Here is a 14,081-nt window from a genome sequence, read left to right as displayed (position 1 = left end):
TCGGTGAATGGTGGGATATCCTCTTTGTCTTATCTGATGGGTGCAAGGCAAAAAATAAACAACAAAAAAACAAAACAATGGATTCAAGAGCCGAGCTGTAGGACTCGAACGAGACCCGTCATCATCGAGCCGAATTCCTGGGACTTTTTTTCCATCCATGAGAGACTCGTAACACATAACCGAACATCAGACACGAGGAGCGAAAAAGGAGGTTAGAATCTGTGTGTCTGCTAACGTCACTGCAAAGGGATGTTTTGATCATAGTTTGTGTATGGGTTAGGGTGAGTGTCAGGTCAAAGCTAAGGGGGGGCAAGGATACAGCTAGAAAGCTGGAATATTGATTAAGGTCCTTTGTGATTATTAAGGTCCTGGAACATGATTAAGGCCCCTAAGTGACTATGTTTGTAATCACAAACAGTGAGGGAATGAGTGTGAAATTTGCAGTGTTTGGGTTAAGGATTAGCACTGATATCAGCTAACCGGCACTGCAGCCCGAGACAACAGCGTGTGTTATAACAAGATCACTGCGTGGAGAGTGAGGCTGTGGGTCTGCAGCGTCCATCAGAGATGTGTGAGGTATTCCTGGGATTTCACTCCATCAGTGCGAGAGGATGTGAGGACCATACATGGGCACATCTCACTCACTCAGTCACACTCACACACACACATGCACACACACACACACACACACACTCACACAATCACGAGCACACACACACACACGCACACACACCCAAACAGAGAGCTCCTCTGTGTCTGTTGTCACAGATGGCCACCGTTGGACGCCACCCAACACTTAAATTCCCTGACTGCGTTGGCACAGGAAGTGTGTCTTAAAAATAATCTACAGACCATTGAGCAGTGGCACGGCCAAAGCCAAAGACGTGTGCTGACAGTGAGTGAGAACTCCAGAGCGTAGTTCAGGCAGTACATCAGCAGTCACTGTGAGTGAGGATAACCCCACGGGGCATCAAAGGACCCTACATGCCACCACAGATGGCCAACAATATGCCTGAAAAATCATAGTGCAACATGCCAGGAACTGTAAGTGGAAGAGTCATGTTTAAATAATTCCTCCCTGAACATGTGTTCATCTAAGACATAATGTAATGCACATTGGACTGTGTTTTATTTATAAGACGTTTATTTACACAGTGAAGAGATATCAACGAATAAGATAACAGATTACACAATCACACATTTTCAAATAAAAACTGTAAAATAAATATACATGTGGAAAAAAAATATTTCTTTGAACAAATCTATCAAATTCCATCTATCTATAATCCTAATCGGCTATCAAGGGTACCAATCTGAATTTGATTCGTCTGGATTTAGATTTGACAGCCAGCTTCTGGCTTCAGTGCTGAATAGTTCCACAAACTGTTCCAAAGTAAAATCCCCGAAGAGAATTATAGACGGAAAATCGGCTAAGTAGTGGGCTGACTCTAAGTAAAGTATGATCCTAAATAAGCGCTGGCAGTGTGTTAAGAGGTCAAGTAAACTGAAAATAGGCTTGAGTATGAGTAGTATGTATGCATGGCCTTCACTGGCTAGAGGCCCATTAGAAGACGCAATATTAAGACATAACAGATATACGGATATAGATTGATGAGTACATTGTCGTTGCTAGCACAAAACCAAGGCAAAATAAGACAACTGCAGTTAAAGAAGCCTATGTTGGATCCCAGAGGAGAAGTTGAGATGGAGGAATAGCTATCTACACCACACCATACACCAAATGAATTGTGTATAATGATAATTATGCCATATCGTTTAAACAGATAAACTAAGACCTTTGGTGATGTGCATGCACTGAACTAGGGGCCTAGGTGATAACCCGTATGATTCCATTTTAACATTTATTAATATGATAACTACAAAGCCCAAAACATACAGCATTCAATTATTCAGTGTACCATATCATTTCAAACAACCATGAAATCAGTGGAACAGTTATTGACATATTTATAATAGCTCCATCAGGAATGTCACATTCAAACTGTATTCTCAGAAACTGAGTTTTAGACAGTAGCAAAGAACTGGACAGTGCAGTCACATTGGTTGGGGATTTTTTGCACAGGAAAGCCTGGTACAATACATATGCTTATCAAATCTCTGGAGCATTACAAGGCAATGGCCCTCGTAGAAAATAACAAAACATAATCAAAACCACACTCTCACCTGTGAGGCCTACACACACACACACACACACACACACACACACACACACACACACACACACACACACACACACACACACACACACACACACACACACACACACACACATCAGTGCACTTGCCAGATGCCCTGCGGAACAATGTCTCTCTGTGGGAAGGCGGAAGTAGTCATGAGGAGGGGGATTCGGGAGCGCGCCGGATCTCGCTGACCGAGGGACACTGGAAGCGAGACTTCCGCCAGAGGATGCAGCTGCAACAGCAGCAGAGAGAGAGGGATGGAGACAGAGAGAGAGAGAGAGAGAAATAGAGAGAGAGAGAGAGAGAGAGAGAGAGGGAGAGAAAGAGAGGGGCAGAGGGACAGGTTCTGGAGACCTGCCACTGCATGCCTGACTGCCTGCGTGCCTGACTGACTGCCTGCGTGCCTGACTGACTGACTGCGTGCCTGACTGACTGACTGCGTGCCTGACTGACTGCCTGCGTGCCTGACTGACTGACTGCGTGCCTGACTGATGGCCTGCGTGCCTGACTGACGGGCTGGGGACCCTGGGCGTCGTGGAGGTCCCAACTGCACTGGGGAATAATAAGGGGACTGCTGAGTCACAAACCCCTGCTGCACTGAAGCCACCTGCCAGCCTCCCAGTGGGTCTGGCCAGCTACTGATTGGCAAGAGCCTGTACATGTGCATATTTGGCCAAATCCTTTTTAGACAAGAGCTTCTTACTGGAGACAGCCATACACAGCATAATACATGTCACTGGCAGGCTTATACCCAACCAAACCAAACCCCATTGGCTATTCTTCTCAAGTACAGAAACTGTATTGGCAATTCTTAAAAACAAACAGCTTATCATTGGCTACTTTTTTAAATGCTGAATTCCCATTGGCTGTCCAATGGGAGTAATGGCTGTGGTTAGATTTGAAAAAGGAACCATAACGAAGATGTCGTTACACTTTCTGGAATAAAGATAGAGTGAGTGGAACTCTATTTACCTTGGAAACAGTAAACAGAATGTCTATTTACCTTGGAAACAGCAAACAAATTAATATTTGCGAAGGGTGGAGTGCTTCAACTACCTGTGTTAAGGACCGTGTAAAGGTCTCCCCTCCTCTCCTTTCGATTATAAAGTAAGATAAGCCATGACACACACCTCATGATTATTTTGCAGGAGGCTAACACTATCACACAAAAAAGGTTCACACACGCACGCACGCACGCACGCACGCACGCACGCACGCACGCACGCACGCACGCACTCACACACACACACACACACACACACACACACACACACACACACACACGACCCACTGTAGTACCGTCATCACAGACACACACACACACACACACACACACACACACTAACACACACACACAACCCACTGTAGTACCGTCACCACAGACACACACGATTCTCATGCAAAGTGCTTACTAACCGACTGTCATTAGAATAGACAATAGACAGACATCTTGACAGAACCGGAGAAAAAATACTGATATTGGAATTAAAATAGTGATTGAAGAGAAAAAACAACACGGCTATACGGTGCTGGTGAAATACTAGGGAACGAGAATTCAGGACATGGGCATAAATAGCAAGCGGAACAACTGAGAGAGAATGACACATTAAGGAACAGATGATTTTGGGATAGAATCAGGAATGCTGACAAGCAGACTTTGGAATCTCACAGCTCATAAACGTCCTTGAACTGAAATGTGGAGAGCAGTTGGCCGGTTGACTCCGCCATCTGTCATGTGTAGAAGGACCCACTAAGAGCACATAAAGGCAGAACTGTGTAAAACAGAGAGAGTTCCTCATACGGTCTTTCCCCTGTGAATTGATAATTAACTTAAGACTCGCAAAAAGTACCAGGGAGAGATTTGCATGGTAAATGAGCAACAGCGGTCCTATTTGCAGAGGGGGACAGTTGAAACAAGTAGTTCACACTGCATTTTTTTGGCAGTACTGTTTGTTGATCGTGATCGGCACTCCTCCTGTAAAGTCGGTCAGTCGTGCTGACCCTGATGCAGTCTTATTTGGGACAGAAAACCCCACGCAAGACACAGAAAGGGGAGTGTAATACTGGGAGAAGTCTGGAGGGCTCACGTCAGCCCGGGCTTCATCTGCACAGTTTCTGGCTGGATTACAATGAGGCCGTATCCCAGAGGGCGAAGAGCTGCTACTTTAGGACGCGAGCCAAGAGTCAAGAATCAGAACCAACAATGAAACAGGGTGACATGACTCCAGAGTGGTGACTGAACGATTAACCCCATTTGGTCCGGTTCATTCCATCACCCCCCCCAAAAAAAATTCCCAATGATTCACTTGGGTCTCGGAAAGGAGTCACGACTGTGCTTCTCTGCCAAACGAAGGGAGAGACGTTCTCCTCCGTCCAGGAGGTTAGTGGGGGTCTGCAGGACCCGTTCCTCCTGCTTGTCCAGCCCAGCCGTAACCCTTTAGGGACGAGGAAGCACCAGCGGGACCCTTGGGGGAGGGGGGGGGGGGGGTCTCAGGGGGCGACGTCAGTGGCTTGAAGCCGGAGCGTGGTGTTGGGTGCTGGGGTAGGGTCCTGCTTAGGCACTGGCCTGAGGTGGCCTGGTGGATAAAATGTCAGAGTTGGGGTTTTGGTGGTGCCTACACCTGACGTGGTCGTGTCCCCCCGGCCTCCTGGGCGTGGAGCAAAGGCTGGGAGGGGGGGCTGTGGTGGCCCCCCGTGGAGCTCTGTCTCTGGGTGACGGCGTTCGGAGGGAGCTGGTTTTCGCGGGCAACATTGGTGGCAGGAAACCGTGAATTGAAGTTCAGATAAATCTATGGAGAAGTGGTGATTGGAAGAGGGTTAATGGACAGGGAGAGACACAAAAACAGAGTTTCAGAGACAGACAGAGAGAGGAGAGAGACAGCAAGAGAAAGAGAGAGAGACAGAGAGAGACAGACAGAGAGAGAGAGACAGCAAGAGAAAGAGAGAGAGACAGAGAGAGACAGACAGAGAGAGACAGCAAGAGAAAGAGAGAGAGACAGAGACAGACAAACACAGAGAGAGAGAGACAGCAAGAGAAAGAGAGAGAGACAGACAGACAGAGAGAGAGACAGCAAGAGAAAGAGTTTTCATGTAATTTCAATCCCTGATAAAAGCTGAAACACAGCTCTGACACTCTACAGTTTCACCAATATTGTCCATCCCAAACTTCCTAATGACGACAGGTGTCACAGAACTCAAGAAGCGAAGGACAGGTGTCACAGAACTCAAGAAGCGACGGAGAAGCTCACATGTTTGGTAGCGTCCGAGAGCTGCAACTCCACCTTCTCCACCAGTTTCCTGAACGAAGGCCTCCTGTAAGGGTCTGTGTCCCAGCACGAGCACATCACCAGGTACCTGTGGCAGAGCAAAACATCAAAGCCTGCCATCAAACCACCCTCACCACCCTCACCAGCCGATAAGCCCCCCCATTTACGGGCTTCATTGCCCGCGGGGACAAAGGTTCAAGTCTGGCCTGATGCCATTTTCCCGGTCCTCTCCCCACCTCTTCTCCGCCTCGCTTCATGTCATACAACTTCACTGTCCTTTCCAAAACAAAGGCATAAAAAGCCCAAAATAAATCTTTAAAAAGTGTATGGAGACAAAAGAATATAGGGAGATTCCTGGATAAGGCCCGGGCATGCCTTTGTTTTGAAAAACACATTCATGATCATAGGTGTTGTGCTTAGGACCATGTGACTAACGATGCCGTGAGATAATGCTACTCTGTGTAAACCGGAGGTCGGCTGTAGCCACTGGAGTTGTTGGCAGTAGAGACACTGTGGCTGTGGACACATCTGGGGCAAATTATCGCTTAGTTTTTGTGACCGTGATGGGGGGAGTCACACACACACACATACACACACACACACACACACACACATACACACACACACACAAACACACGCAGGCAAACAGGACCACTTACATTTCGCTGGGTGCAAAATCAGGTGCATCCATTCTGTACCCTTCCTTGATCATTTTGTAGAACTTGGCATCCACAGGCATCCCAGGGTATGGGCTGCTGCCTGCATGAGAGAGAAAGAGAGAGAGAAAGAGAGAGAGAGAGAAAGAAAGAGAGAGAGAAAGAGAAAGAGAAAGAGAAAGAGAAAGAGAAAGAGAAAGAGAAAGAGAGAGAGAGTAGGCATGAGGCTCCTGTACTGTAAAACCTCCTGAGCTGGGACTGAGTGACGCCACGTCTGACCCTACAGCGTCCTTGCCCTCTCCTCATCCCTGTCAGTCCTAGCAGTGTTGTGCATCAGCCTCACAGACAAGCCTGGCTGCACTGGGAAATGAACCAGCTGGACATCTTTGACTCTGTGTCTAAGGACATTCTAGCCACTGTTCCCTGCTTACAGGTATTTTCCCATCAGAACTTAAAACTGCCCTGGTGAGACCCCTCCTGAAGAAAAGCAATTTAGACTCTTCAGTTCTAAACAATTTTAGACCCATCTCTAACCTTCCCTTTCTAAGCAAAATCCTGGAAAAAATTGTCTTTAAACAGTTAAATAATTTCCTAGATGCTAACTGTGCATTTGACACCTTCCAATCTGGTTTTCGCTCCAATCATAGCACAGAAACGGCATTAGTCAAGGTTGTAAATGATCTCAGGATAAATGCTGACTCCAAAAAACTATCTGTCTTGGCCCTTCTGGATCTGAGCGCAGCCTTTGATACTGTTGATCACAATATCCTTATTGATAGACTTGAAAATTGGGTTGGCCTCACTGGTCCGGTCCTAAACTGGTTTAGGACCTATCTAACTGGCCGGGAATACTTTGTCGCCCTCGGAGACCACAGCTCAAAAAACATTTGTATGACCTGTGGGGTCCCTCAAGGATCCATTTTAGGGCCCTTACTTTTCAGTCTATACATGCTACCCCTTGGTAGTGTAATTAGGAGGAACAACATCGACTATCATAGCTATGCAGATGACACCCAGCTCTATATTTCTGTAACACCCAACAACTACAGCTCTATTGATTGTTTGGTAAATTGCATTTCTGATATAAATGTATGGATGTCACAAAACTTTCTCCAGCTAAACCAAGATAAAACAGAGGTATTAGTCATTGGTGAAAAAAACGAGAGAGAGAAACTAACTGCACACTTAAAAACACTAGCACTTAACACCAAGCACCAAGCCAGAAACCTAGGCGTCATACTTGACTCAGATCTCAATTTTGAAACCCATATCAAAAATATAATTAAAACATCTTTTTATCACTTGAGAAACATTGCTAAGGTGCAACCGTTTCTCGCTCAGGCTGACACCGAAAGACTGATGCATGCGTTTATCACGAGCAGGCTAGACTACTGTAACTCGCTTTTGTCTGGTCTACCAAAAAAAGCCATTAGTCAACTACAAACAATACAGAATGCAGCAGCGCGAGTCCTCACTAAAACAAGACGGAGAGCGCACATCACACCAGTATTAAAATCACTGCACTGGCTACCTGTTAGTTTTAGAATAGATTTCAAGGTTCTCCTACTAGTCTATAAATCACTCCATAGTCATGCACCTGAATATATAACAGACATGCTCTCAAGGTACACACCCAGTAGATCCCTGAGGTCCTCCGGCACTGAACTTCTAACAGTTCCAAAAGCCAGGACAAAGAGACATGGGGAAGCAGCTTTTAGTTTCTATGCCCCCAACCTTTGGAACACTCTGCCAGAATACCTAAGAATGGCCGAAACGGTTGAAACCTTTAAACATGCACTTAAGACATACCTCTTTGATCTCGCTTATCACTCACTGTAAAATGTATTTAACATTTATGGAACATTTATTTATTTACTTATTTCTGTCTCTTTTCAAGTGTTTGTACCCCCCCCCCCCCCCCAGCAGCTGTCTCTTAGTTTGACGATAACTGTGCTGAGCAGTCCTTTATGGTGCCAGTGCGGTTAGTACGTAATTTCCTGTTCATTTATCTCTGGCAAAATCTGTGTCTTTTTATAAGTGTTTTGTAACTTGTAAAATGTATTTATTTAACATTAATGTACCATTTATTTATTTACTTATCTGTGTCTCTTTACAAGTGTTTGTAATCCCCCCCCAGCAGCTTAGTTTGACGATGACCGTGCTGAGTAGTCCTTTACGGTGCCAGTGCGGTTAGTACGTTTATTTTATTTTATTTATTTATTTATCTCTTGAAAATCTGTGTGTTTTTTTACAAGTGTTTGTAAACCCCCCCCCCGCCCTTTTCTTTCCTACTGTGAGGCGCATTGTGTTACTTCCTTGTATGAAATGCGCCGTACAAATAAAGTTTGATTTGATTTGATTTGATTTGATATGGGGACAGCCAGCGCAGCGCTAGTTTAGAGGCTAATGTCACGGGTGCATAAAGAGAAGCATGTTTGTATTGGGTTGGACTGGAACAAACCTTTGGTCTGCAGTGTCCAATTCACACAGGACTGCAATGTGCACTATACTGAACACTAGATATAAAGTACCACTGGAAATGGTATATTTTATCCTTACATTATTTTATCCTATCAACTTTCTGTTTAAGGTTTAAGGTTCAAGATCTAGAAACCAGACTGTCTTTGCGATAATATCCTGGGCATTGCTGAGGACATGTACCTATAGTCCTGTTCTCAGCACATATCTCGGAATACCTTGGTTCCCCTTCTGGAGCGTCTATGGTTCTTGGGTTAAATCAGGACATTGTCAGGTCTTTGCAAAGTCCTTCACTCTCCACTTCTCAAGGAGACAGAAAATGTTTCCATTCAAGCCTAAACACCCACAGAACACGCTTGGAATTTGGCATAAGTGTTCATGCTGAATGTTTTCTGTCTCAAATGTTCTGCAGCATGCAGTAGTACCCAGTTATCTCTCTCTCTCTCTCTCTCTCTCTCTCTCTCTCTCTCTCTCTCTCTGGTAGAAATGTTAAATGTATTCTCGCAAACAGGCAGCCTTCCCAAACCCCAGCAACCTTATCATAAATGACTAAGGCAGTAATTACTTATGGCATTCTGCACCTGTGTGAATACAGCTACTTTAACACCTGTGATAGCGTAGCTTAGAGCTGCACTGCATGAACTAACATGTCCCCTGTAGCTGTTTAATAGCAAACAAACTACTCAGCACTAAAATTTTATTTAAAAACCAAATTTAAACTAGTTATGTTTTTACTGTCTTATTTTGAACATTCTTCCCTACTTGTCTGCTAAGGTCATTCAACTTAATTTAAGAATAGTTGTTTCCAAGTAACACAAACACACAAGCAGTAATGTTATTAGTTTAAAATAGGAAATGCATAGAGCACCAGCAGTTTATTGCGCATTCATTCTCCCCATTAAAGGGAAAAATTGGATCAATTAACCTTCATGGATCCAGCGTCAGCTGTATAAACAACACTGGGAAGTTAATGAAAGTTCAGCGCGGACTTGGACTCAGCTCAGGCTCCATGTGTGTGTGTGTGTGTGTGTGTGTGTGTGTGTGTGTGTGTGTGTGTGTGTGTGTGTGTGTGTGTGTGTGTGGAATCAGCTCAGGCTTACCCAAAGAGAAGATTTCCCACAGCAGGATGCCATACGACCAAACATCGCTCTCGAACGTGTAAACACAATCAAAGATGCTTTCTGGAGACATCCACTTCACGGGCAGACGGGCCTACACAGGAAATACATCATGAGTGGAGGACAGCAGACAGAACAACACAGGATGTGGACCATCGCTGGCAGTTAAGGGCAAGGCAAAACAAAACAAGAGACAAGGATTTGTCATGAATGTTGTCTGACAGACATTATATTGTGGTGTGCATTGTATTGAGGTGTGCTTACACCCAGACACACACACACACACACACACACACACACACACACACTTACGTTTCCCTTGACAACATAGTTGGAGTCAGTTGTGATGTCACGGGCAAGTCCGAAGTCACAGATCTTGGCCACTCTGCCTTCAGTTAAGAGGATATTTCTGGCCGCGAGGTCCCTGTGGATACACTGCATAACACACACACACACACACACACACACACACACACACACACACACACACACACACACACACACACACACACACACACACAGACACACACAGACACACACACACACACACACACCATTTGGTTGGTTAACACATTAACACACACGGGCACAGTGCACACTTATTCACAGATCCAGAAGGCACAATAGAGCTGAGCGGTGAAATATTGATAAGGTCATTAAAGCACACAGACGATGTCACAGGGCACCTGGCTAAGTGCTTTCTTTCTGGAACTGATTGAGGGGCTCACATTGATTTCAACTCCTAATAAATTACACTTAGCATGTATTACATTACTTTAGATTGGGATGTGTGTGTGTGCAAGTGTGTGTGTGTGTGTGTGTGTGTGTATGTGTACGTGTACGTGTTTATGTGTGTGTGCGTGTGTGTGTGCGTATGTGTGTGTGTATGTGTGTGTGTGTGTGTGTGTGTGTGTGTGTGTACGTGTACGTGTATATGTGTGTGTGTGTGTGTGTGTGTGTGTGTGTGTGTGTGTGTGTGTGGGTGGGTATGCATGTGTGTGTGTGTGATCTTGTTTGTGTGTGTTTTTCTATACATGAGTGTGTGTGTGTGTGTGTGTGTGAGTAACCAGAGCAGTGAACAGGATCGTATGACTATGTCGAAGACAGACAAAGAGGCTGCTTGGGTTGCAGAGTTGGGACGAAACTTGAAGTGTAAAAGGATGTTTCACTATTAAATGAGCTATCCCGTGTCATGCTCCGAGACGGCAGTGGCGATTCAGAAGGATCCCAAAGGCGCCTGTTCATCTGACATGGCTGCTGTGCTTTCAGTGGGGAAATATGCTGAATGAATGACACAAACGCTCCGGAATGTGCTGAACTGCAGGAATGTGAGTTCAAGTGCCTGTGAGCTCACATGTGTGTGAGGAATAAGTAAGTGAGGGAGGGAGAGAGGAATGAGAGAGGAGGGCAACATCAGAGGAAAACAAGAGAAGAGGAAGGAGAGTAAAGAAGAGGAGATGAGGAGAGAAAAGAAGAGAAGAGAAGAGAAGAGAAGAAGAGAAGAGAAGAAGAGAAGAGAAGAGAAGAGAAGAAGAGAAGAGGAGAAGAGAAGAGAAGAGAAGAGAAGAGGAGAAGAGAAGAGAAGAGAAGAGATGAGAAGAGAAGAGAAGAGAAGTGAAGAGAAGAGAAGAGAAGAGGAGAAGAGAAGAGAAGAGAAGAGAAGAGAAGAGATGAGAGGCACAGAGGCTCTGGAACTCACGTCCCCACTATATGGACCACTGTGATGATTTTAACCCTGCTTTCAGAGCTCTTTTAAGGCTGATTTTAACCCTGCTTTCAGAACTCTTTTAAGGCTGATTTTAACCCTGCTTTCAGAACTCTTTTAAGGCTGATTTTAACCCTGCTTTCAGAACTCTTTTAAGGATGATTTTAACCCTGCTTTCAGAGCTCTTTTAAGGCTGATTTTAACACTGCTTTCAGAACTCTTTTAAGGCTGATTTTAACACTGCTTTCCAAACTCTTTTAAGGCTGATATGCTCAATGGGAATTCTTACTTAAGAATGCTTTTTGTTTATAACTTGGATTCCCCTCCCCCCTGCAATGACAGTGTCCTGAAAGGCACTTTAAAGTAAAATACAACAAAAAATGTAAAAGAAAACAAAAAAGAAGAGAAAAGAAGAGATGCTTACATTTTTGGAGGCCAGGAAGTCCATGCCCTTGGCCACTTGGTATGAGAAGCTGAGCAGGTCCTCAGTGTCCAGAGGGAGGGCGTCATCCTGCGTCGGCTCATTCAGCAGGTCAGACTCATTAGCAGAGGTACCTGAGACAGAGAGACACACAGCTGTTCAAAATGTGCTCATGAACGATTGACAACGCAACAGAAAGGAGCACCACTGTACAAGAAAGCAAAAAGTGTAGTGCAGAGAAGAGAAGAGATGAGAACAGAAGAGAAAAGAAGAGAAGGGAAGAGAAGAGAAGATAAGAGAAGGGAAGGGAAGGGAAGAGAAGAGAAGGGAAGAGAAAAGAAAAGGAGAAGAGAAGGGAAGAGCAGAGAAGAGAAGAGAAGAGAAGAGAAGGAAAGAGAAGAGAAGAGAAGAAAAATAGAAGAGAAGAGAAGAGAAGAGAATGAACAGGGCTCCATCTCATCTCACCTCTGCGTAGTGATCGTCTCTTCCCTGAGGGGTGAGTGGGTGCGGGTGCGAGAGGACGAGTCACTGCAGGCTTCATGACCACGTAGCTGTTGTTGGGCTCCCTGGGGAAAGACCAGAGAAAGAACACAGTTCATGCCTTTGCATGTACCTGGCGATAGTGGATCAGGAGGAGGCGTTTGATCCCGACTCCTCTTCACCAAGTGTCGAAGTGTCCTTGAGCAACACCCTGAACCCCCAACCGCTCCCAATATGCAGTTGGCACCTTAGATAGCCATCGGTGTGCGAATGGGTAGAAGTCTGAGGCATTCATCTGTGTGAAGCGCTTTGAGTGCTCTATGAGTAGAGATGTGCTTGTTTTGTTACGATGTGTCTGGTTGGGAGGTGAGAGAATAGATGTTTTGTCACAATGTTTAACATTCTATTGTGTTTCCGTTATGGTTCGTGCATTTCAATAAGTGTTTTTATTTCAAGTTGTCATTTTACAAATCAAGCCTTAACTGTCAATTCGCGTGACCCGTTTATAACTATAAATAAGACAAACGAACTAATCAGTTCAGCCAATTCAAGCGTATTATTTAATGTTCGTGTTATCTACAGCTAACCTGCATACATCTGGACCTTAACAAGGCATCGTTGGTATGTTTTATCCTTTGTTGTGAATTTTGTGAGATACAATATATGTTTATTTAACCTATCGTAACTGTATGCAATGACTATATGTTTATGCTCGAATTTATTTGTCTATGTCTTTTGTAAATTTCAGTTTACACTTCCTATCTATTATCATTAAACCTGTGGACTACGTACATCTTCAGAGTCGTGATTTGTAGGAAGAGTTTAGCTGGCTGTCAGCGTAGAGCTTACCGAAGACGGCACAGTGCTATATAAATGCAGTCCATTTACCTGCCTAAATCCTTCTTTCATCTCAACATAGGGATTTACATTGGGGCAGGAGTGATTGCTGTCTAAAGTTTCACCTTAACAAAGTATCTTCCTGTCAAATACAAACAGTCTGGTGTAACCACTCCACAACATTTTACTGTGTCCATTGTTTTGTCGACATCTTACTGTAAACTGGATATTTTGGTGGGGCATCTCTGTAAGGGCAAACATTTTATTGGTAGACCCAGTAAGAGCTGAGGTAAGTGGTGGCAAACCAAACTCAACATTCCCTGTGAGGAGACGAGCCGAAACATCTCATTCTGTCCAAAACCAAACCTACATCCCATTCTACCACCTAAACCCTTATCCTTTAACCTCCTTAACCTCTGATTAACCTGATCTAGTTACATACTATCCTTATTAACCCCTTTGCAGTCATGTCGTTGTAGATTTCAAATGATCCACCCCTGCACTCCGCTCCATGGTGTTCAGTCCTGCTCACCTGGAACCGTTAGTCTGCATTGGGACATTTCTGTAGTGAGTGTCCTCCTCTTCCTTGGACCAGAAGAACGAGTCTCTTTTCTTCCTCAGAAAGTTCAAGAGGTCGCCGAAGCAACAGTACTCCGTGATCACAAGGGTGGGACCTGAGGATGGAGCGTCACATGAGTGTCACACATACACACACACACAAACACATACATGCACGCACGCACAAACACACACACAAACACATACATGCACGCACGCACAAACACACACACAAACACATACATGCACGCACGCACAAACACACACACAAACACATACATGCACGCACGCACAAACACACACACACACACACACAAAACACACACATGCACGCACGCATGCACACACACACACACACAAA

General features: G+C 44.8%; 1 protein-coding gene across 1 annotated transcript in view; it reads right to left on the bottom strand.

The window, feature by feature from the left end:
- Positions 1-4,688: 4,688 nt before the first annotated feature.
- The window catches only part of kita (KIT proto-oncogene, receptor tyrosine kinase a), a 34,968-nt gene continuing 25,575 nt past the window's right edge, over positions 4,689-14,081 (bottom strand). The window contains 8 exon segments of the mRNA XM_012821671.3: positions 4,689-4,990; positions 5,450-5,555; positions 6,127-6,226; positions 9,702-9,813; positions 10,032-10,154; positions 11,849-11,979; positions 12,311-12,411; positions 13,695-13,836. Coding sequence (XP_012677125.1) covers positions 4,817-4,990; positions 5,450-5,555; positions 6,127-6,226; positions 9,702-9,813; positions 10,032-10,154; positions 11,849-11,979; positions 12,311-12,411; positions 13,695-13,836 — 989 coding nt within the window. The 3' untranslated portion in view covers positions 4,689-4,816.

Source organism: Clupea harengus, chromosome 10 (assembly GCF_900700415.2).
Source record: "Clupea harengus chromosome 10, Ch_v2.0.2, whole genome shotgun sequence".
Taxonomy (NCBI): domain Eukaryota; kingdom Metazoa; phylum Chordata; class Actinopteri; order Clupeiformes; family Clupeidae; genus Clupea; species Clupea harengus.
Note: the sequence above shows the minus strand (reverse complement) of the source record. Positions and strands in the feature narration are given on the sequence as shown.